Below are 25,490 nucleotides of genomic sequence, written 5' to 3'. Positions count from 1 at the left end.
ACAGATGAGAAACTGAGGCTAAGTGACTTGCCCAAGGTCACACAGGAAGTCTGTGGCAAAGCAAGGAATTGAATCGAGCTGTCCTACAGTCCATGCTAGCATCCTAACCATTGGATCATCCTTCTTCTGTCTCCTTGGACAGTACAGAGAGATCCTTAAACTATATTTTGATGTACGAGTTCAGATGAATGGGGTATCATTTTAGGTGCCAATAGTTGTGATGAACACCTCTGCTAAAAGAAAAACAGGTTTTCAGATGTTCATAAAAGGGCTACCCATATATTTAAGTGCATGTCATCCTTTTACCCAAGCTTCTTATACTTTTTATCACTTTATCTCGAGTATAAAGGCTAGTGTGACTTGGCTTCTAATTAAGTCCTATTAGACTCACTTATGTGCCAACAAGGATGTTATAAGGGGAAGTGCAGCTCACCCCTTCCAATCCAGGGATCTCTGCACTCAGAGGTTTCCTTCTGTAGTTGCCCATTTCTAGATTTTAAGCTCTTTGGGGGCAGGGTCTGTCTGTCTGGTGCTGTGTTGGACAGCATTTAGCACAGTGGGGCCCCCAGTCCATGACTAGGACTCCTGGGTGCCACAAAAATATAAATAATAAATATATAATAATACTTAGAGTTGGTAAAAAAAAACAACACAGAAATTCTGTCCTGCAGGGAATTCTGATATTTTAACACTTGTTTCATCACGAATCCGGATGAAAAGTTGACATATCAAATTTTTTCATGAAATGGAGAGTGCTAAAAAATTTTGACTGGAAAATTTCAGATCAAAATGAAATGTTTAGCTATTCCCACATCAAAATGTTTCATTTTTATTTGCTGCACAGAATCAAAGTATTTCTTTTCACATCAGTTTGACAATAATCTGTGTCTGCCTGAGCTGCCCTCATGGGGACAACTCATGGGGAGTTGTAATTCTGGTGCTTCGTGCGCTCATTCTCCTTTATGGGCTGGGTTCCCCGTATGTGCTATATCTTCCCATGATGGACCATGAGGGTTCAGTCAGAAAGGAAACCTCAGTGCATCATGGGAAAAGTAGTTCAGCCAGAGAGCCAAGGCCACAGCGGGGACATGAGGCACCACAATTAGAAGACACCAGAGGGACTCAGACTTTAAGGCCATAAAGGACCATCATGATTATCTAGTCTGAACTCCTGCACATTACAAGCCACGGAACCACATCCACCCACTCCTGTAGTAGGCCCATAACATCAGGCTGAGTGACTGAAGTCCTCAAATCATGGTTTAAAGACTAAGTTACAGAGAATCCACCATTTATACTAGTTTAAACCTGCAAGTGCCCTGTGCCCCATACTGTGGCAGCTTAGGTGAACACAGATTGAACTGCCACAAAACATTTTGATTTTGTTCGACAAACCAAAATATGTTCATTTGGGTTGACATTTGGGTTGATTTTCCTGATGGAAAATCAAAAAATTTTGACAAAATCAATTTTTTTGTGGGCAAATGTTGATTTTTGTGGAAACCAAAATTTTCCACCAAAAACTTTTTGCCAAAAAATTCCCAGCCAGCTCTAATAAAATCCTTTTTGTAGAAGCCCTTCACGATCACTACCTGAATAATAACGACCATCGAGCGATAACTCACGTGCATGAGCCAAGCTGAGTGCCCACAGCCGGAGGTAGGATGCCGTGTTGGAGATGCAGCCCAGGCAGTATTCAATAGTGTGGATAGCTTGGTGGACAAACGTATCGCCAAAATTGAACTGAAATGATGTAAAAATGAAGCTGCTTCACTTATGCTCATTTAGTGCTGTTTGTTAACAGAGCAGTGCTGCCTATGAACTTGCTGCACATTGGTCTCCGTTCTCCTCTTCACTACAAGGGGAGCAACACATGGGTACTTCACAGGTCAAAAGGACAGGTTTGAAAATTGTTCCTCCTCCTTTATTTTCCCAGCCCACCATTCCCAGAAGAAAGACAACTTGAGGCAACTGCTATAGAACTACCCCATATTTTGACAACCCTACAATTTAACTCCTGGCGGGGAGTGACCGTGAGATTACCACGGTCCTCCTTGGGCTCCCCTAAAAACTGAAGCTTTAATTTATGGGTGGAACTGCACAGGAAACCTGCTGGCAGATGCTTCTGGGGACATATACTGAATCAGTGAATCTCCTAAGCGCCAGCTTCCCCCTCAGCCAGCCAATCCCACTTCCCAAACTGCCAGCTGACTATGAACCCCATTCCCCTGAAGTATCTGGGACTGCTGTGAACCCCACTCCAGACAGAATGTCTGCTGCCAGAGGCACATATCCTGGGTTCCCCCAGTTCAAATGAATCAGGCCTAATGACCCACACACACGCACGCACGTTACAGGCTGCAAGGGTGCAACCCTGAAATAAATGTGGAGCACAAAGGGGCTGATCCAACACTACTGAAATCAATGAGAGTCTTTCTATTGTGTTAAGTGGGTGTTGGATCAGTATATTCAGAATAACGCCCAATTTCTGTCACTATCTTAGTTGCTCTTACCTTCCTCTCCAGATTTCAGGTTCTTTTAATGCAGAACACTCCTGTGCTTTTTCCGCCAGGATAACTGCTTTTCCTTCGGGCAAGTCTACACTTAAAACACTGCACCGATGCAGCTGCTCCACTGTAGTACTTTAATGAAGATGCTCTAAAGAGAGCTCTCCATCGGTGTAGTTAATCCAACTCCCCAAGAGCGGTAGCTATGTCAGCGGGAGAAGCTTTCCTGCTGACATAGCACTGTCTACACATAGGTTAGGTCGGTATAACTACATCACTGAGGGGGGTGGATTTTTTTCACCCCTGTGCGACATAGTTATACTGATATAAGTTTGTAGTGTAAACCAGACCTTTGTGACGGGCAAAACTTTAGAAGGTAGGGGGAGATGTTAAACCTTCTGCTTCAGGGCTTAAGCCAACTCTAATAATTAGAGAGCAGGATGAGACTTATATGGGAAGCAGATTGTTCCACATCTGCCTTCTGCAAGGTCCTTATGCCTTGTTCTGAAGCAGCTGGTACTGGCCAATATCAGAGACAGGGTATGGGACTGGATGGGCCTTAAGTCTGATCTAGTCTAGAAGTTCCTATAGTTAGATTCACACCCAAAATCTCTGATGCTTAGCCTCAAAATCTGAACCTCATGGATTCACAGAACTGGGTGGAAAGATACAAAAGAACAGGTTCTCCCACAGGAAGTATGTTATGATATGATATAAACTCAGTGAGGCATGAAATTGAACAATTCTAGATGGGGAGCGGAAGGAGCGAAAGGGAATGTTATACCTGTCTGAATCTCAACAAAGTTAGGTTCAGATCTGGTCAGAGCATTGGGTTAAGGTTCAGGGGGCTCTTCTCTTAGAAGGAACTGGTTCAAGAGCTTTCCCTGAAACAATCGAAAAAAGGCTGCAGGCAAATTCCAAGACCTCAGTCTGGCCTTGCAGGTAGGATTCATGAGGGCTGCTCCTCCCCCTTTCTAATGTTCTGATTTCCCTACCTCTTCATCATGGTCATCATGTCCCCCATGGCCACCACTATGGTCTTCCTGACCAGCTTTCTTGGCGTGATTGGAGTCAATGATCTCCACTTCAATGTCACCAGCAGGGTTTTCTGAAATGGCTGGTGTCTGGAGCTTTCAAAAAGGAAAAGAGAGTGGCTAGGTTTGTATTATTCTAATTGTCTTAATGGTCCTACAGGTCAATAGATGCACTATATAACTATATCTATACGTATGCAGTACATAAATCCCCTATATATTTATAGCACAGACTATATGTGACGTAATGGTGATTTCAGCAACAGTCAGACATTTATTAGACTAGAGAAAGAGTGAATTTCTGCTTCCATCACTAGGAATAAATAAATACTTTAATTTCTAGAGCATCTTCCAGCCAAGGATTCCAACATAATTTACATGCACTAGCTTCAGACTTGCAACTCCTCTGTGAAGCAGGGGGATACCATCTGCATTGGGCAGATGAGGACACTGCGGCATTGAAAGCCTGATTTGCTCCTTGCAATCACACGATGCAAATCAAGAATAGTTGTAGCCAATGGAGTCACGCGGTTATAAGCAAGAGGAGAGAATCAGGCCCACGGAGACTCAAGGTCACACAGTAAGTCCGAGAGCGAGATCTGGGAATAGAATCCAGATCTCCTGACCTATATCCTGTGGCAAAATCTCAAGGCTATCCACTCTCTCGCTCCATAACCAGTATTTGTGGAGCATCATCAAAGTGCATAGCATTATAATACATACAGGATGACTTGATCCATGCTTCTAAAGACCATAAATGAGCATGTGAAGAATCCTACAGCAAACTTAATATATGGCACAATAAAAGTTTCATTCTAGTACGGATGCAGCAGCTTTTTAGGACGTACCCTGGCATTCTTTAATGCTTCCAATAGGTTTTGTAGGAAAGGTCTCATAATAATGTGCTTTGTTCTGTTGCACCAGTAATCTCTGTTATGCCTGCTTATCTCAGAGTTGTCTTGAATGTCATACAAAGAGTGCCTTTTGTTGGAGCTGTATGAATCTGGCAAAATCTAAGATCGGATCAGGCAGCTGACATATGAAAATCATTGGTTGGAATAGGGGGGAAAGATGGAAAGAGGAGGAAAGATAGCAAATGTTATTGGCATAAAGCAGAAGCTGGAGTCAACAATGTAAAACCTGCCTGAAAGTCCCAGAAGAGTTACACAGTAAGAAGTTACAGGACAAATGATAGGTTCTGAGTTGCTGGACTGGAAAAGGTCACTTAGCATAACCAGCTGATCTCTCTTTAAATGAAAACATCTGGGCCAGATAAAAGATACTCCAGTCACATCTAACTACCAAGAAAAGTAACTCATTAGAAACAAATGCAATAAAGAACAGAATTCACAAGCAGCTTTGACTGTTATGTGCAACAGAGTCGGACCAGGGGCTTTATGAGATAAATAACACTTTTAAGGAGGAAAGTGTTATTTCAAATCAATCACTTTTAAATCAGGCATTTCCCCAGGTACTGTATATGTTCCCTGAGAGCACCATTTCTGCCCTGCTCCCAGTTTATACGGCGCAAACAATCAGTCATAGCAGTGATTGTGAACTGAGCACAGCAGGGAACTGAGGCAATCACCAGACCACTGGCCTCACAATTACTTTTTTCTAACTGCTTCTGAGCTCGGATATAGTTTCTAAAAAACGCTCAGTGTTGGCCTAACTCTGCTCCAATCAAAGTCACTGGTAAATAACTCCCATTAACTTCAAGGGGAGCAGAGTTAGGTCCTAGGCTGAGTGCTTTGGAAAATCCCACTTCTAATCTTCAGCTCTGCCCCCATCCCACCGCAAACAGAGCTGTCTGCAACTTCAGAATGCAGCCACTGACTTGTGCCCTTACCATACGCTGAGCTTTCCGGTGATTGGCTCGGAGGATGAAAGGTTTAAATAGAAGCATCCAGGGAACAGCTATCAGGGCAAATATGACCAGAAAGCTCTGGACTTCTTCCTACAAGAGACCAAAGGGGAGAGGAAGGGGGGAAATCTGTTAAAGGGACATCACAAAAGCTTTTTTTAAAGTTTTTCAAGTGCAATTATGGTCAGAAAAGTGATTCAGTAAAAATGGCCCCTTCTCACTCAACTGATCTGCTCCCTGTGTGCTTCCAGAGTGTCGTCTGCTTGCTTGGTGACAAAAATAAGCACATACTCTCCTTTGCACTCCTGTTAACACTGCAGACCCTACACAGCTATTGTAGAGCGAGTTTATTCCATCTCAGGCATCATCAACAGTCTTGGTAACTGAGTCCAAACTGCAGGACAGAAATCTGATCTCAGAATGCTGTAGGGTTGCACAGATGTAACTAAGGGCAGAATTTGTCCTGCAGAGCCTTCCCTATTAGAGATGAAGTATGTACGAGCCAGAAAGAACGCAGCTGGACTTTCTGAAACCAGCATGAGTTTTCAAATACATCTTCTCATGTATTATCTGACCAAATGGACAGAGCAGGTAGGAAAACAGTTCTATTTTGACTTTTCATTAAAAGTAGAGAACCTCCAAACCAAATAATTTTTGATCAAAAATTGCCCGAAAACAAATACATTTAAGTTTTCAGCCAAAAATGTCGAGTTTTCAGCTTTTCCAATGAAAAAATCAGAAATTCTAGAGGAAAGCAGACATTTCTGGGGGGAAAATTGCTTTGTCAAAACCTGGTTTTATGTCAAAAATAGTTTTGCCAAAAAATTTCTGAGCAGCCCTAAAAACGGAGTCACCACAAGACAATAACAGAGGGTCCTGTGGCACCTTTAAGACTAACAGAAGTATTGGGAGCATAAGCTTTCGTGGGTAAGAACCTCACTTCTTCAAATCTGAAGAAGTGAGGTTCTTACCCACGAAAGCTTATGCTCCCAATACTTCTGTTAGTCTCAAAGGTGCCACAGGACCCTCTGTTGCTTTTTATAGATTCAGACTAACACGGCTACCCCTCTGATACTTGACACAAGACAATAGAGCACTACAGCGCCTCGCTTCCACAGTCACTCTCCCAGCCTTGAGCGTGTCATCACTGGGGTCAGCAATTAGGCCATTTCCTCACTACCGGAGCAACCTGAATTCCAGGAAAACAACCCTCCGCAGCCAGCCTCACCAACCTGAATTCCAGGAAAACAACCCTCCGCAGCCAGCCTGGCACCTGGAAGTTGAGCCCCTGGGGGCCTCCCCAATAACAACATTGATTTTGCTGCCTGGAGACAGGATTTGCCTCTTACGGAACAAAATGGCAGCAGGGTTAGACTTTAGGAGGAGATACTGCTTTCACTAGAACCAAATTCCACCCTACACAACCCACTGCACACAGAGGTGTGACAGAGGGCAGAATTTGACCCATAGAAATTTTCTCAACTGACTTGAACTGTTTGAAGGGTAGGACCAGTTTGGGGTCTAACCTGCTTATTGTACCAGTGCCTGTCTAATTTTCAAACTAACACAGCTTGGGGCCCGCACACACCAGTTAATGAAGCTGGGCTGAAACGGCTCTCTAAACTTGGGGTAAGTAGCTAGGTGTAAAAATACTCGAGTCCATACCTGGTGTGGATATAAGGGGCCATTTGTAGGATCGTTGTAATTAAACAGAAACATGTTGATGAAGTGGATGAGAATGCTCGGTGCTTTCTGGGATACATGGATGTCGAAGTGGCACCATTTGAAAATAACCATGAAGACCAGGTAACCAAACAGGCAGAGGATAAAGATCATCTCTGGAATGAACTGCAGGACGATGTTTATGGTTTTCTTGAAGTAGCTGGAAAGACAGAACCCCACCAAAGGGATTGGTACGGCACACACGGGACAAGATCACTGGGTTAGGACTGTGGAGCACATCATTTAGTCTCCAAAAAATGAAACTAGCATCATACAGCTACGGATGGACAAGGGAGAAATGTGTGACTTAGGCATCCTTAGGGATTAAAGGTACTATTTAGATATAAATATTATTTTACACATATTCTATTCAGGTCTTACATTTTGCCCATCATTCTGGTATCTGAGCATAGATTATTACATTTAAAAAGTACCTTAAAAGAATGTTAAAGTAGCAAATATTAGGAAATGCCAGAATTAAGGTTACCTGTGAAGCCGTAATTCACTCCCCTTGTGTGTGTGCATGATATAGGCTTTAGTTATATGATGACATACTATTTTTCTGTAGGATCCCTGCCTCATTCAGTGCACAGGATGGGTGGTGCTCACTGAATGAGCATTATTCAATGTTTTGTTTTCTCCTCCCTGTGTGACCCCAGGCCTTATTTATTGCATACCATCCACACCCTGCACTGAATGCAGAACTATTAATTTCCTTATGGGCTTTTCTATGATGCACTCATCATATTACATTAGTTCCTAACAAGCATTGGTGAATTTATCTTCACAGCACCCCTCTGAGGCAAGAGGTTTTTAGCCCCATTTTACAGATGGGGAACTGAGGCATACAGATTAAAGTCAAAAGTGCCCAGTAATTTTGGGTGCCCATTTAGAGGCATACAGGGCTTGACTTTTCACAGTACTTAGCTTTATATAACACGTTGGCCTGGTCCCCACTAACCCCCCACTTCGGACTAAGGTACGCAAATTCAGCTACGTTAATAACGTAGCTGAATTTGAAGTACTTTAGTCCGAACTTACCGCGGGTCCAGATGCGCCAGGGAGGCTCCCCCGTCGATGCCGCGTACTCCTCTCACCGAGCTGGAGTACCGGCGTCGACGGCGAGCACTTCCGGGATCGATCCCAGAACATCGATTGCTTACCGCCGGACCCGGAGGTAAGTGTAGATGTACCCTTTGTGTTCAAAGCACAGCTCCCACTGACTGCAGTTACAGCCGTGAGTGCTCAGCACTTCTGCAGATCAGACCCAGGGTCTCAAGTTGGGCACGCCGAAAATGAGGAATATACAGTTAGGGGCCACCTGGGAAAAGTTTGATTTAAGGGACTTGCCCAGCATCACATAGGAACAATAGGGCAGAGGCAGGGATAGAATTCAATTGTCCAGGGGAGTGTTCAACTGCCTTAACTATGAGACCAGCCTTTCTCTTCCTGCAGTTCCCTGCTTCATTCACCATGCACCTTCCAACTTTTCAGCAAATGAGAATCCTATAGGCATCCTCGTCCACTACACAACCTCCATTCGTTCCCAGAAAAGAGTCTGGGCTTTGTGGATGTATTATACATATAGGGCCTGATCCAAAGCCCACTGAAGTCAATGGAAAGACTTCCATTAACTATAATGGGCTCTGGATCAGGCCCAGAGAGAGAGATTTTAGCAAAAAAAAAAAAAAAGCTATAGATTCTACATTTAAAATTAACTGCACTTTTGTATCTCTGAAAATATTTTGTGAAATCAAGAACACACACACACACACACACACACACACACACACACACACACACACACACACACACACACACACCCCACTCAGCAGAAAAGCCACAACCCTAACGAAGAAGAGATTGTGAAAACTGGTGACCTGTTGCACTTGGTTCAGCTGCAGCAATGTATTGGAGCAGTGATGTGCAGCAACGCACAGGGCTTGCCCATCTGCATTAGAGGCAAAATTCATTTCACCTGCACTAAACCGAAGAATCAGTCTCTATGTGGGTGAAGTGCGGGTGTGGGGCACTGGCATGGTCAGCAGGGTTGCTGCATGGCTATGGCGACCATATTTCCTAAAGTAAAAATGAAATGGCATGGCACTCGCCCAAGCCGTCCTTTCCTCCGTGCCCATGGGGCTCGCCAGAGCCACCCTCCCCCCCGTGCTTACAGGGCTTGCCAGAGCTGACCACACCCCTGCTGCCCGCGGCTGACCCTCCCTTCCCCCAAGCTCCGTGCCCCATGCCACTCAGGGCTGGGGCTCACTCCCCGAGCTCCGCACTGCCTGGGGCTGGGGCTGACCCCCCCACACACCAGAACTCCATACCCCATGTTACCTGCGGCTGGGGCTGAGTACCCGAACCCCAGGCCTGCTGGAGCTGCCCCCCTAAGTCCCGCTGCCCAGCACCTCACATCACTGCTCCCCCCCAACATTCCTCCGTAAACTGGGCATTCTTTCATTTACTCTTGCCACCTGATCAATTGGGAAGAGCAAACGGGACAAATGCCTGTTTTTGTCAAAAACGTTGGGACAGCCGGGACAGAGTTTAAAAAGAGGACTGTCCCAACCAAAACGGGACCTTGGTCCCATTATGCATAGCCTTCCTGTGGCTACTACCATATCTTATGAGCCTTAGACCTGTGATGGGACACAGTTCTATCTCCTCACCCAGCTAGGTTTTCATACTGTGTTCGTCATGATATATGAGCACCAGCTAAGGTCCCATTGGCACTGCAAACTGTAACCATGTTGTACATGGGTCCTCTGACTCAGTTGTGAAGTGCAGACGTACCTTACTTCCAACCTGTTTTCCTACAGGCTTCTGGGCCTTATTTTCTCTAAAGCCCTGTCTACATTAAGTGGAGGCTGTGATACAAACAATAGTCCAAGGCTTTCGCCTACTTACAGGGACATCGCTAGGTCCCAGTCGCACTAAAACATGTTGCAACTAGGCTGAGGGACAAGTGTGCGGTTACTGGGACCCCTGACTCAGCGATAGCTGTGGTATAAAAGTGAACAGTAGAGGGAACGTTGGGCTGGGGAGAATTTTCTGCAAGGCTGAAGACCAGGAATGCAAATCTCGTTCAGTGGAAGCTAAGGCCGTGGAAAATACATAAAACATAAGTACGTAAGAATCACTTGCTGATAAGGATAAAATATTCTAGCCAACACTTGATCCTTATCAGGATTTTCCATTGTACCAGACTAGGGTGCGGTGCCCAGGCTTCAGAAGGAGTTAAAGACACGAACCTATTCATGAGCAACAGCAACAGGCCTAGAGTCCATGCCCAGTAACCCAGAGCAGCAACACATGCAAACCTTTAAAAGGCACGTGTGAGACCATTGCACTTACATGTGGTTGAAAAGACTGAGTGTGACCCCAAAGACCATCTGCGTAATCCCCATGACGACAGACATCTTCATTTTGTAGGAGTTTAAGAACGTTAGCTTGTTTGAAGCAATGTTCCAGATCTTCAGAAAAGCGAAGGGAGAAATAGATAAAAAGAGCAGGATTTTCAGGAATTCTTTTGATAATAACAGGTGAAAAATCATTAGACCATTAATTTCAAATGCCATCAAACGCCTTTTGCTAGTTCTACTTTGAACAATCCCAAATGACTGAAATCTAAGTCTGGCTCATAATACATTGGACTTATATAAAGCTTTTCGCCCAAAGATTTCCAAGATAATTATTATCCTGTTTTTAAACAGATGAGGAAACTGAGGCAGAGTGCTGAAGTCACCTAAGATCATGCACATGGCAGGCCAGTGGAAGAGCTGTTATTATAACCCCGATCTGACCAGTGTCATGCACTAGCTACTAGACTGTGCCATAGATGCTGGAACTAGGGGTGCTGCCACACCCCCTGGCTTGAAGTAGTAATAACAACCCAAATACATAGTTTCCACCTTCAGCACCCCCACTATAAAAATTGTTCCAGCACCACTGGACTGTGATGGCTCTCGACAGCAGAGGTGGATAGCAATGAGAACCTCCTTTCTGCCTTCATCCACTTTAAAAAAAGGTATCCATGTTCGCTGGAGGAAACAGTGATCCATAGAACATGTGCTCATTTCAACTCAAGAAAGACTATTCTCATGCATGAAACTGAGAGAAAGCTCTGGTCACCACTTAAAGAGGCAACTGAACCATTACGGTTATGGAAACCATTGAAACAGGTCCGAAGGCAGGAAAGCCTGTAAGAGAATCGGAGGGTTCATTGGACTACCTGAAACCGAGGGAGAAATTAAGGATGAAAAGTACCTTGCATGTAATTCAAATAATTTATTTGCCTCATTTTTCACTGTGGAGGATGTTGAGGAGATACCTCCTCTGGAACTTTTCTCTTAAGGCAATACATGTGAGATACAGTATAAAAAGGAGCGGGGGGTGGGGGGGAGGCTGGGTGGGAAGGGAGGTTTGCTGGGAAAGTAACATACTGGTTATTTACTTATTTAGCTAATAACATAGCACCTTCTACAAACGCTTTAGACTAGGAGATACTATCATTTTGAAGGAGACCCCAGTATAGTCAGATCTCATAATCTAAGGTGACTATTTCTCTTCAAGGTATAAAGGCATCATACCATCCTGCTAACTCTGCACAAAAGTATTTTAAACAAAAAAAACAAGCCAGGCCTTTATAATGAGTGAACTGGTTAAATCCCATAGAAATGTTCATATTAAAAAAGTAGAGAGACAAGATGGGTGAGGTAATATCTTTTATTGGACCATCTTCTGTTGCTGAGGTGAGAGAAACTTTCAAGCTCACCAACAGAAGTTGGTCCAATAAAATTTATTACCTCACCCACCTTGTTTCTCTCACATCTTGGGACTGACACGACTACAACAACCCTGCAAACACACTAAGAAATGTGTGGCATTGTCCATTTTTTCATTGTTAGGATTACTGTTAGAACTTTCAGCTAAACCTGTACAGTATTGGAGAGAAAAGCTGCCATCTAGTGGCCTGCTGGGCTCATCACAGTTATTCTTGGCTGCTTTCACGTTGCTGTATGCTGCACATCTACATTCCAGTGAAATGACACAGCTGGGATAATTGCTTTGTTTCAATAAAATCCAATTAACTAAAAATAATTATGCAGCAAAGCCCAGGTCCTGCCCTAAAGCCAGCTGACCCAGCCACTGGTGGGTTACCAGAGTGCAGGGGAATCCTCAGATGGCATACATAAAGCCACTGTAATGTCTTCTATGCCCAGCCAGTGGAATATGCCCATGGTCCACTTATGCCCTCCTCCCCCCACATCCTTGGATGCCAGTATAGCCCATTGGGAGAATTAGCAGCCAGAGTAAATAAAAGCGTATGACTCTTCTAATTTACACCAGCGAGTGGACACAGATGGTCCCAGGAGTGGGGGAGGGAACATACAGGTGGCTTAAACCCACTTTAACGCCACTTCTTGAACTGCAGTGAATGCTGCTCAGCTACACTTCCAGGTCTGGGCTTAGGACATTCATATGTTACTGTGCAGCTATGAACTAACTGAGGGTTTCTTTGCCTTGTCTTTTGAAAATGAAATCACATCTAGCTCTTTTACCAACAAGGGCAGGCTGGATGAGACTGAAAGGGAAGTAGGGAGATTGGTGCTAGTGACCACTTGGTGCTAACCGAATTTCATACACAGCATAAAAGAAACAGATTCTCACAAAATTGTAACGATGGGGTATTAGATTTCAATACCTCAAATTTTGAGACATTAATAATCTTTACATTTTAGTGCTTTAAATGTTCAAATCACTGTGCACACATTAAGGAGTTAATCCTCAAATCAAAATGATGAGATAGATAGGTACACATTATCATCATCCTTATGCAGATGGGTAAATTAAATCCACTGACTCACAGGCAGAGCAAGAATTAGACTCAGAATTTCCCAAGTGCCAAATCTATGCACATACCTGCAGACCACACGGCCTCTATCTATTGGTCATGGCATGAGGGGAAGGAATATCGTACTCAAATCTTGAATGCTGAAGATGAGCACCCTAAAAGACTCCATAACTAAGGCATAATGGACTTGCAAAGAGCAGGAGGTGGCCAATGTGGCTTCGGGAGGGATTGCTTGCATATTTGAAGGCAATACACAAGCAGCTGATGTACTAGATCTGTAGAAGCGGGGAGGGAATATAACTAAAGATCTTGGACCAACTGAATTTTATTACCGGATCAATTCCAAACGGATATGGATTTCCTGAGTAGACTCCAGGGACTGCTGGATCCAACTGCAATACTTGATTTTCTTCAAGAACATGTGGACTACAAAAGAAAAGAGAAGAGGCAGTTTCTTACTGCCTCAGCCTGAGGTGTTTCTCTATCTAGAGTGCTAAGTACTACAAAATTAAACATTTCGTTTACCCAAGGCCTACAGTGGCATTGTGTGTGTGCATATGCTGTGTGTGTGTGTGTGTGTGTGTGTGTGTGTGTGTGTGTGTATGTGTGTATGTGTGTGTGTGTGTGTGTGTATATACATGTATATGCTGGATATACAAGGCCTGATACTCCTATTCCAGCTACAATGGGTCTGGGAGGAAACACATCAAGGTAGCATCTGAACGATTTGGGAAAGTCCCAGCACTTTGATTGCTCACATGGTCATTGAAAAGTCTGAAATCCACCTATCCCTGATGTGTTGGATACTAGGGGCAAGATCCTCACCCTCATTCCAGCCCCTTCACACCAGGTAAAAGAGCTGGAGGGAGCAGTATAAAGGGGCTCTAAAAGCCCTGTAATCTGGACAGGAGTGGGGGTCCCCCAGAACAGGAACTGAGGAAAACTCATAAATCTGCCTTCCAGGATCCCCCTTGTTAGCATCATAAGGACCATGTTGGTGGCAGAACTGGAGGTGGGACTGGAGCCTTAGCACACAGTTCTGCAGAGGTTCCAGGCAGTACTGCGGCCCATAGGGCAGCCAAGGGGAGGCTGCCATAATTTAGACAGGCCCCCAACACTGTTTAAGTTATGGCAAGAGCTTCCCAAGCTCCCGGAGCATGAGAGTTCTGGTACATCAAAGAATCTCAGCCCAGGAATTTATTGGGCCTTGATATTTCTCGGATACTGACCATGAAGCCGAATAGTGAACATAAGAACGGCCATACTGGGTCAGACCAAAAGTCCATCTAGCCCAGTATCCTGTCCTCTGACAGTGGCCAGGTGTCCCAGAGGGAATTAACAGAACAGGTAATCATCAAGTGATCCATTCCCTGTCGCCCACTCCCAGCCTCTGGCAAACAGAGGCCAGGGACACCATCCCTGCCCATCCTGGCTAATAGCCATTGATGGACCTATCCTCCATGAACTTATCTAGTTCTTTTTTGAACCCTGTTATAGTGATATGGGGATGTGTACAGGCAGGGGAGGAGAGAAAGGGGGCAGGGCAGGCTCCGGGGATAAAAGGGGGCTGGGAAGGCGCAGTGAGAGGCAAGTGGAGGAGTGAGAGAGGTGAGGAATGGGAAAGCCAGGTCATACTTCCATGTGCTGGGGTGATGGAGTCCACTATGCCTATGATGGCCCCTCCCCAAGTCAGCAGCTATTTTAAGTATCTGTTAAAACAGACCTGGATTTTGAGATGAGATTTGTCCAAATGTGAATTCAGTCACACAGCCTGGTTCATTCACACATGAATTCACCCCAGGGATTCAGCCCAGCCTCACATGCATCCTCAGCAGGTCTCTCTTTTAATCCCCATGGAATAAAATATTGTTCCATTATGTGTCATCTTCCTTTTTGTTTTTACATCATTTACCACTTACTTCCACGTGTTGTTTCTAAACATGGGGCGGGTATGCCAGGAAGAACCGAAGATGTTGAAAGATTTGGAGAAGCAGTCATTGTAGATAAAGCCAGTATAAATGGAGAATATGCCCATGAGCAGGATCAGGTAGCGCCCACCAAAGAAGGTGTTCCAAATCTGCAAGGGAAGAATTCAGGGAGAGTAAGCAACCATCACACAACAAAACAATGCTCGCATGGTGCACCATGCCCCGAGAGAGGAATTATTTTACAGAGTCATTCATTCATTCATTCACTCACTCACTCCCTGTATTTCCAGATGTTCATGCTTGGATAAGATGTTCCTACAGAAATGGCCTAATTTCTGAAGTGTTGGACACCCAGCGATATTAATGGGAGCTGCTAGCTGCTCAACATTTTTGAAAATCAGGCCACTTACTTAGATCCCTAAAGGTGGATTTAAGAGCCTGACTTTAGGGTCCGACTTTTGAAAACTTAGGCTCAATTTGCCCACATACAAATGCCAGCTACAGTTTTGTACAGACATATATGTGGGTGTGTGAAACTGCAGGTGTAAAGTTAGAGCATGTTTGGGGCGATCTGGCCCTTTGTGTTATTATTAGGCAGAGGAACTACTTGCCAAACAGCTTGGCCTCTTAGCTCCTCTGAGTTTTACAGAAGAAAATTCATTTAACATTTTGGGGTTTAGATGCTTTCAGCATTGAGTAAGAGTTTTGGAACCCGTTGCAAGGCTGGCAGGATGCATTCAGCCCTAGGAAACTCACCTCATTATTGCTTTTCTGGGCCAAAAGTGTCTTCTCGTTAGTGACCATCCAGAGGGCGAAGCCCAGCATAACAGCACCGTGGCCACAATCTCCAAACATCACCGCGAACAAGAAGGGGAAGGTAATTATAGTGTATGGAGCTGACGGAAGGAGACAGACAGGAGCTCAGTTTCACTGAAAGACCTCAACAGGAATCAGCTTTTTAAATCAACCACTAGGGTCAGAAGGCCAGATTCTATGCCATGTGGAAAGGGGTGCAGTTCCACTGAAGTCAATGGAGCTGAACTAATTTGCACCAGCAGAGAATTTGGTTCCGCTGTGACATACATGGTTTTGGATCACAAAGTGTGGTCAGAGACCAGAGGCCCTTCCCGCTGACCCATGCCCTTGGCAGGATCTCATCTTCAGGCTGCAACAAACCATGTGTCTTTTTACCTGGATTCATCTCCCTGTAGCTTCCCACACCATAAGCATCCACAATGTTCTGAAAGCCTGCAGTGAACTTGTTGGTTCTGTTGAAGGTGGGTGGGGCCATCTTAGACTGTACTGCAGTCAGGATAGGAGAGATGGTAGAGCCGCTACGTTCCTGCAAACAGGCGACAAGGATGGACGTGAAATGGTGGGGGTGAACATTAGCCTGTTCTTACTAGTCACGTCATGCTGTTTTGCCAAGAAACCTCGCCCATGGAATAGTATTTGGCTAGTGAACCCTGCCCAACAGGTCTGCATTATACACCCCTTTAGCCCACTGTCTCCCAACCTTGAAAGCAGGTCCCCTCAGGAGATGGGATAGACAGACTAGCCCCAGCAGACTCGGGGCACAGTGTTGTTGGGCAGAACTCCGCATTCCTACACCTTGCTCACTTCCCGGAGGCAAACATGCTCCCACAGCTGCAAGTGAAGGGGCAGACAGCTCCATGACAGCCACCCACCTCTCCTCCTTTCTCTGAGTGGGCCTTATGCTGCTGGGTGCTCAGAGCAACTCAACGCAGAGCTTAGCTCAGCCACGAGAGCACATGTGGCCCAGGGATGTCCCCAGATGCACCCGTGGATGTTCCCACCCAGCCTGAGCTGCGAGCATCTCTCGGTCAGGGAATGAGGACAGGAGCCACCGGAGCCGGGAGAGCCAAAAATAAGAACAGACGAGGTAAAGGACGGGAGAGAGAGAAAAGAGAGGGACAGACCAAAAAACTGGCAAAAGAAAAAAGCTACGGTGGGTCCTGGGAGTCCATTCCGAAGCAAGAAGGGGGCTCCAATAAAAAGTGGTTGGGAAACCCACTTAGCCCCTCACCATTCCCTGCTGGAGAGCTCTTTTTATCCTGCCGGAGTCAGCCATTGGGAACCAGATCTCGGCAATGACGCACTGCTGGGTGACGTCAATGTTACAGCAATTCAGGATGTGGTAGATGGCTTTGATTTTCTTCACCTTGATCCCCCAAGTCCACACGTTCACAGCCGCCTCGCGCAGCAGTCGCAGGCGGTGTGATTCCGTTTGGGTGATCACCTGCAAGCAAAGCAGGAGCAATAGTGAAGCAACGGGGACGTATTTGGTGTGGTGCCCTTCAGCTGCATTTTAGGGAAGCCTGGGGAAGGATTGCAAGTATTTAGTATGAGTCAGCCAAACGCCCGATAATAGCATTCAAAGATGTCTGAACATGGACGCAATTTGTCAATCTCTGGAAAGCTGACATACTGGGGGGATTTAATCGCAGCTTCATTCCTGTTAATTCCAGCTCAGTAGCTGATACTGCAAGGCACATTTTCCTGACCCCTGAAATTTAAAGCTCTGCTCATTGGGAGCTTGGTCCTAAAAGGGGCTGAGATATTTCTTGCAGACACCGAGCACCTTCAACGCTCGATGACACCTTCAGGAGTTTTTGGGCAACAATTGTAGGATGACAGGTTTCAGAGTAACAGCCGTGTTAGTCTGTATCCGCAAAAAGAAGAACAGGAGTACTTGTGGCACCTTAGAGACTAACAAATTTATTAGAGCATAAGCTTTCGTGGACTACAGCCCACTTCTTCGGATGCATATAGAATGGAACATATATTGAGGAGATATATATACACACATACAGAGAGCATAAACCTAAAGCAAATACTCACCAGCAACCACACATCACTGAACAAAACCACTAACCCAGGAACCTATCCTTGTAACAAACCCCGATGCCAACTCTGTCCACATATCTATTCAAGTGACATCATCATAGGACCTAATCACATCAGCCATACCATCAGGGGCTCGTTCACCTGCACATCTACCAATGTGATATATGCCATCATGTGCCAGCAATGCCCCTCTGCCATGTACATTGGCCAAACCGGACAGTCTCTACGCAAAAGAATTAATGGACACAAATCTGACATCAGGAATCAAAATACTCAAAAACCAGTGGGAGAACACTTTAACCTGTCTGGTCATTCAGTGACAGACCTGCGGGTGGCTATATTACAACAGAAAAACTTCAAAAACAGACTCCAAAGAGAGACTGCTGAGCTAGAATTGATATGCAAACTAGACACAATCTACTCCGGTTTGAATAAGGACTGGGAATGGCTGAGCCATTACAAACATTGACTCTATCTCCCCTTGTAAGTATTCTCACACTTATTATCAAACTGTCTGTACTGGGCTAGCTTGATTATCACTTCAAAAGTTTTTTTTCTCTTAATTAATTGTAGGATGTAGGATCAGGCCCTAGTTCGGTCTCTCTCAAGAAGGCCTCCATAGCTAAGCATTGAGAGGAGTCTGGCTGGCTGAGGCAAGCAGAATTAAAAGCAAAATCCTGACCAGCTGGCTAGTCAGCAGTGAGACCATTGGGGGGTCACTCTGACATGAGCATTTAAGAAAGGGGATGATATCAAGTCAAATAAATGTCTGCGTCTCCAACTGCTAGATGGGACGGTCTGGAACAAGGACAGAGAATGAGGGCTGCCCACTATGTTGCACGGAGCAGCATTACAGAAAGTTTGCACAACATAAAAACCAAAGCTCCACACCCAATGCATCGGTCTCATTTTCAAATAGAGGAAAATCCGTGTTTTTATAAATGGGTGGGAGCGTTTTATTTTAACTACAGCACTCTTTCAGGGCCCCATCCGGACTTCAGCAGCACTACTCACAAAGTGGAGCATGGGCCACAGAATTGGACGCCTAGTTCGTACCCCGCATCCTTACTATGCCACCATCCTGCCTTACAGGTTAACGTGGGTCTAAATAGGGGCTGGGTGACAAAAGTCAAAGCAATCCAAACAAATGACTTTTGGAAAGCTCAGCATGATTCAAAGACAACAGAATTCATAGACTATTTAGGACATTGTCAATGCCAACTAACCAGTCAAATAAATAGATTAAAGGCCCAATCCAAACCGATGGGAGTCTTTCCACAGACTGCAATGTGAGTTCGATCAGGCCCTTTAATAGCAAAGGTCACGTGTAGGATAAATTATCTCACAAACGCATGGATTTTTAATATATCACACGGTTATGCAATTTATCACGTGCCGTTAGCCAACTCAGCTGCTCAGCCAGTTTCACTAGGACGACTGCTAACATTCCAAATCTCTGAGCCTCGTCATTCAACTGCCACTGGGTTCTTTTCCCCAAAGGAACCTGCCAAAGAAACTTTTCCTTATTTCCCCTCAAATGTGGACTTTTCCCCACAAAATTACACCTGCCAGAGGCAATTTTCAGTTCTGCCGCTGTCAGAGATTTAAGGGTTGAGATTTCAAAGTTAGAAACAGGAGGTGGATACCACTGGAAAAGGGAGTTCCCTGGCTTTCCAGTGTGGTTCAGGACTTGTTACTACACCAAGGATCTGAGAGATCAGCCATTTTAGGTACAGAAAAGTTATTTCAGGTATTTTTAAAGGTTTTTATGGTGCCCTCTGATCCCTATACAGTTGGACCAGGGGGCAAAGTGTTTGTATATGAGAGCTGAGATCTCCATCCTCTGCTAAAGCTATTGCACACACGAAAATAGTTCCAATAAAAATGTGTAAAACTCTCTAAAACACTTGTAAAAAAAAATTTTCTGTCACGTATGTGGCACATACATGATGATGCAATGTGGTACATATATTTTACCAGCAGCAAAGGTTGGACAAACACCTGTCAGGGATGGTCTAAGTTTACTTGGTCCTGCCTCAATGCAAGTGGCTGGACTAGGTGACTTCTCAAGGTCCCTTCCAGCCCTACAGTTCTATGATTCCATGATTACCTATTCCTGGATCCTCCCCTCACCACCCTGATCCTGAAGTGACTGTACATGGCCAGACCCCTACTTGTGTGTGGATCCCTACAGTTGTCACCTGGGCTCCCCATGACCATAGGAGCCAGTCTGTCTGCACGCAGTCAGTCACAGGATCAGGGCCTAAATAAAAGTAGTGTCACTTACTGCGTTTAAATCCTCAATCCTTGCGTTCACACCATCGGCCATTTCTCGACGTTCAGCAGCAGACTCTGGACAGGTATATACTGTAGCACGAAACCTAGTATGAAGAAGGAGGAAAAGACACAGTCATACTTACTGTTGCTATGCACAGTTATTTGTAAGACTATTTGCACACGCTTTTTAGTTGAAAACTGGTCCCCATCTCCACTTCATGCACTGAGATGCACTGGCACTGTAGCTGAAGTGCAGTTATACATAGGAATCTCCCTCAATCCAACAGTAAATGGGACTCTCATTCTGTGCTGTGAGTTAAGGTACCTGATTTTCCTTAGGCCATGTCTATACATACAGCTCTGCAGCGGCACAACTGAATGGATACAGCTGTGTCGCTGAAGCACGTCTGGTGAAGACACTCTCTATACTGACAGGAGAGCGCTCTCCAGTCGGCATAAAAAAACCCACCTCCGTGAGTGGCATAAGCTATGTTGGCAGGAGAAGCTCTCGCGCCAGCGTAGCGGTGTGCACAGAAACTCTTACGTTGGGGTAACTCATGTGGAATATTCACAGCCCTGAGCAACACACATTTTGCCGACATAGGCTGGCGTGTAGACCTAGCCTTAGTGGAAAGGATTTTAAAAAGTGACAAAAATAACATTTTCTGCAAAGCCAAAGTGGGTGAGGTAATATCTTTCATTGGACCAACTTCTGCTAGTGAGAGAGACAAACTTTCGAGTTTACACAGAGCTCTTCTTCAGGTCTGGGAAATGTACTCAAGAGTGTCACAGCTAAATGCAAAGTGGAACAGCTTGTTTAGCATAAGTAGTTAACACATAGTTGAAGGGAACATTCAAGGTGAAGAGGCCGATTAACACTAGTTGGTTATAGACTGTGGTAATAGGCCATAACCCTGTCTCTCTCTTCAGGCCATGATTTTTAGTGTCTAGCAAAGTCATGAATTTAAGCTCCCAGGCTCATCTTTTGAAGACGTTGTGCAGGCTCCCTTTGAGGCTGAGGACGGAGAAGTCAGATATAGAGCGATTGCTTTGTGAAAAAACTGTTCACCGACAGGCAGTCAGGTGTTTTTGTCTTTTTTGTGTGTATCATTTTGTTATGTGAGTTCATTCAAGAGCATAGTGATTGTCTCATTTCACCCGCTTAGCTGTTATTGGGGCATTTAATGCAGTTTCTGAAAAGTCAGTCATGTAACAGAGCAGCCAATAGATGTCCCTGTAGCACCAAGTCCTTACAGTAGCCATTCACTTTTATCTTTGCATCACAATTGCAAAATCAGCATATCCCCAGTCAGTGAGCTGTGACTAAGCAATGCTTAAGAGCCATCATTGAGGAAAATGTTAGTCTATATCATATATTTTCCATATTTATTTGCTAGTGTAAACAACTAAAATCGAGAATGTACAGTATTGTGTGTTATTGTAGACTGAGGCCAGGCCTACACTAGCAGCGCTATACTGGGATAGCTATAGTTGTAAACTACATCAGCAAAGCACTCCTTGCATGAATGCAGCTATCCCAGCAAAACTGCAATTTGTATAGTAAAACCACCCCCCAAGTGAAACAAGCTATACTGGTGAAAGCCGTTTTGACACTGTAATTGCATCTACACAGGGAGCTTCACTGGCACAGCTGTGTTGGTCAGGAACCACACTTCTTCACACTCCTGACTGACACACCTGTGCCACCAGAAGCCTGTGGAGTAGACCTGGCCTATATCAGTCTAAGTGTCGACACCAGTAGAAGCACTTTTATATCAATAAACCTATGTTCACACTGACAGGGTTTTGCTGATTTAACTGTGTCCTCACCCACAACTATTTCACATTTGGGGACAATATATACCTTAAAGTCAGCAGCACTGCTATGGGTACCCGTATGTCCCCACAGTATGCCAACATTTTTATGGCTGACTTAGAACAACACTTCCTTAGCTCTCGTCCCCTAATGCCCCTACTCTACTTGCGCTACATTGATGACATCTTCATCATCTGGACCCATGGAAAAGAAGCCCTTGAGGAATTCCACCATGATTTCAATAATTTCCATCCCACCATCAACCTCAGCCTAGATCAATCCACACAAGCGGTCCATTTCCTGGACACTACTGTGCTAATAAGCGATGGTCACATAAATACCACCCTATACAGGAAACCTACTGACCGCTACACTTACCTACATGCCTCCAGCTTCCATCCAGGACACACCACACGATCCATTGTCTATAGCCAAGCTCTAAGATATAACCACATTTGCTCCAATCCCTCAGATAGAGACAAGCACCTACAAGATCTCTAAAAAAAGAAGAATAGGAGTACTTGTGGCACCTTAGAGACTAACAAATTTATTAGAGCATAAGCTTTCGTGGACTACAGCCCAGCATTCTTAAAACTACAATACCCAGCTGCTGAAGTGAAAAAACACCTTCAGCCCCCAACTAAAACCTCTCCAGTGCATCATCAGAGATCTACAACCTATCCTGAAAGATGATCCTTTACTCTCACAGATCTTGGGAGACAGACCTGTCCTCGCTTACAGACAACCCCCCAACCTAAAGCAAATACTCACCAGCAACCACACATCACTGAACAAAAACACTGACCCAGGAACCTATCCTTGTAACAAAGCCCGATGCCAACTCTGTCCACATATCTATTCAAGTGACATCATCAGCCATACCATCAGGGGCTCGTTCACCTGCACATCTACCAATGTGATATATGCCATCATGTGCCAGCAATGTCCCTCTGCCATGTACATTGGCCAAACCGGACAGTCTCTACGCAAAAGAATTAATGGACACAAATCTGACATCAGGAATCATAATACTCAAAAACCAGTGGGAACACTTTAACCTGTCTGGCCATTCAATGACAGACCTGCGGGTGGCTATCTTACAACAGAAAAACTTCAAAAACAGGCTCCAACGAGAGACTGCTGAGCTGGAATTGATATGCAAACTAGATACAATCAACTCAGGATTGAATAAGGACTGGGAATGGCTGAGCCATTACAAACATTGAATCTATCTCCCCTTGTAAGTATTCTCACACTTCTTATCAAACTGTCTGTACTGGGCTAGCTTGATTATCACTTCAAAAAAAAATTTTCTCTTACTTAATTGGCCTCTCAGAGTTGGTAAGACAACTCCCACCTGTTCATGCTCTCTGTATGTGTGTATATATATCTCCTCAATATATGTTCCACTCTATATGCATCCAAAGAAGTGGGCTGTAGCCCACGAAAGCTTATGCTCTAATAAATATGTTAGTCTCTAAGGTGCCACAAGTACTCCTGTTCTTTTTGCGGATACAGACTAACATGGCTGCTACTCTGAAACCTGTACAGGGATAGTTACAGTTAATGCACGGTCTGCATTACTAAGGCCTTGTCCACACACAAAAGTCTACACCTCCCCTAATCTGGATTCAGCCATACCAGTGTGAATGTGCTTATACCAATATAATTGAGGCCTGGTCTACACTTAGACTGAACTAGCTACATTGCACAAGGGTGTGAAAAGCCCCCGAGCGCTGCAGTTAAGCCGACCTAACCCCAGGTGTAGACGCAGCCAGGTAGACTGAAGAATTCTTCCATCAACCTACCTACTGCAACTCAGGGAGATAGATTACCTACAAAGACTGAAAAACTCCTTCCATTGATGTAGGAATGGTCTACATTATAGTGCTAGGCTGCAGCTGTGTCACTGTAGCGCAAAGTGTAGACTTGGCTTTATTCCTGTACAGGAAGGGGAATAAGCGATATTGGCATAAAACACCTTTATTCCAGAATAACTAACCACAGTAGGGGGTTGTACTGGTATAATGATAGCAGTTTAAAAAAAAAAATCACACCAACAGTTATACCAATACAAAAATTACACATAGAGCAGGCTGTAGTTTGTGTTACACTCATGTAGTGTACTGACAGGTTTTCTGGCCTGTTCACTGGGACCCTCACAAAACAAGACACACATCTCACGAGGCTCTCGCAGTGGATAACATTTTTAACTACATAAAATAAATGACAAGTTTCAGAGTAACAGCCGTGTTAGTCTGTATCCGCAAAAAGAAGAACAGGAGTACTTGTGGCACCTTAGAGACTAACAAATTTATTAGAGCATAAGCTTTCGTGGACTACAGCCCACTTCTTCGGATGCATATAGAATGGAACATATAATGAGGAGATATATATACACACATACAGAGAGCATAAACAGGTGGGAGTTGTCTTACTAACTCTGAGAGGCCAATTAATTAAGAGAAAAAGAAAAAAAACTTTTGAAGTGATAATCAAGCTAGCCGAGTACAGACAGTGTGATAAGAAGTGTGAGAGTACTTACAAGGGGAGATAGTCAACGTTTGTAATGGCTCCGCGCTTCCGCCCAGCTTCCCAGGGAATTCGCGGGAGCAGAAGAGGTTCTTCCCGCGCACGCGCAGCCGGCCGGGCCTCGGGAGCGCGGAGTCGCGCGGCGGCAGGGAAGCTGCTGAGGTAAAGTTAGGGGGAGAGAGAGACTCCGTCAGCGAAGCGAGAGCCGGGGAGGCTCAGCGGCCGCCATTACTGAGCCGAGAGCGTCGGGGAGGCGGGACGGGGCCGCGGCGGCCACGAGCGCTGAGGGCCGGCGAGTCTAGGAAGCCCGGCGGGGAGGAGAAGCCGCTGGCGAGGAGAGACCGTCCCGGGAATGCTACTACCCCCGCCGCCGCGGAGGAGCCGGATCCCGACCGCGCGAGATCCCTCAAGGAAGGACTCATTGAAGGAGATAGTTTAAATGTGTGACATCACTGCAGGGAAATCCCTGCAAGTTAACCATCTTCTTGCTTGGTACCTTGCTTCTATCAGGCTTCCATCCAGGACACACCACACGATCCATTGTCTACAGCCAAGCTCTAAGATATAACCGCATTTGCTCCAATCCCTCGGATAGAGACAAGCACCTACAAGATCTCTATCAAGCATTCTTAAAACTACAATACCCACCTGCTGAAGTGAAAAAACAGATTGACAGAGCCAGACGAGTACCCAGAAGTCACCTCCTACAAGACAGGCCCAACAAAGAAAATAACAGAACACCACTAGCTGTCACCTTCAGCCCCCAACTAAAACCTCTCCAGCGCATCATCAGAGATCTACAACCTATCCTGAAAGATGATCCTTTACTCTCACAGATCTTGGGAGACAGACCTGTCCTCGCTTACAGACAACCCCCCAACCTAAAGCAAATACTCACCAGCAACCACACATCACTGAACAAAACCACTAACCCAGGAACCTATCCTTGTAACAAACCCCGATGCCAACTCTGTCCACATATCTATTCAAGTGACATCATCATAGGACCTAATCACATCGGCCATACCATCAGGGGCTCGTTCACCTGCACATCTACCAATGTGATCTATGCCATCATGTGCCAG

The 25,490-nt window shown here is 45.1% G+C and overlaps 1 protein-coding gene across 2 annotated transcripts in view; it reads right to left on the bottom strand.

Annotated features, from left to right (window-relative positions):
• The window catches only part of ATP6V0A4 (ATPase H+ transporting V0 subunit a4), a 55,562-nt gene that overhangs the window by 8,363 nt on the left and 21,709 nt on the right, over positions 1–25,490 (bottom strand). For both annotated transcript variants that reach the window (XM_054033595.1, XM_054033605.1), the window contains exons 9-19: positions 20,068–20,161; positions 16,960–17,172; positions 16,104–16,254; positions 15,669–15,808; positions 14,904–15,061; positions 13,317–13,410; positions 10,485–10,603; positions 7,071–7,287; positions 5,391–5,498; positions 3,503–3,637; positions 1,626–1,743 (exon numbers count right to left, since the gene is read on the bottom strand). In XM_054033595.1, coding sequence (XP_053889570.1) covers positions 1,626–1,743; positions 3,503–3,637; positions 5,391–5,498; positions 7,071–7,287; positions 10,485–10,603; positions 13,317–13,410; positions 14,904–15,061; positions 15,669–15,808; positions 16,104–16,254; positions 16,960–17,172; positions 20,068–20,161 — 1,547 coding nt within the window. The remainder of the gene's footprint in view (positions 1–1,625; positions 1,744–3,502; positions 3,638–5,390; positions 5,499–7,070; positions 7,288–10,484; positions 10,604–13,316; positions 13,411–14,903; positions 15,062–15,668; positions 15,809–16,103; positions 16,255–16,959; positions 17,173–20,067; positions 20,162–25,490) is intronic.

Source organism: Malaclemys terrapin, chromosome 1 (assembly GCF_027887155.1).
Source record: "Malaclemys terrapin pileata isolate rMalTer1 chromosome 1, rMalTer1.hap1, whole genome shotgun sequence".
NCBI lineage: Eukaryota > Metazoa > Chordata > Testudines > Emydidae > Malaclemys > Malaclemys terrapin.
This window is presented reverse-complemented; position numbering and strand designations above follow the sequence as displayed.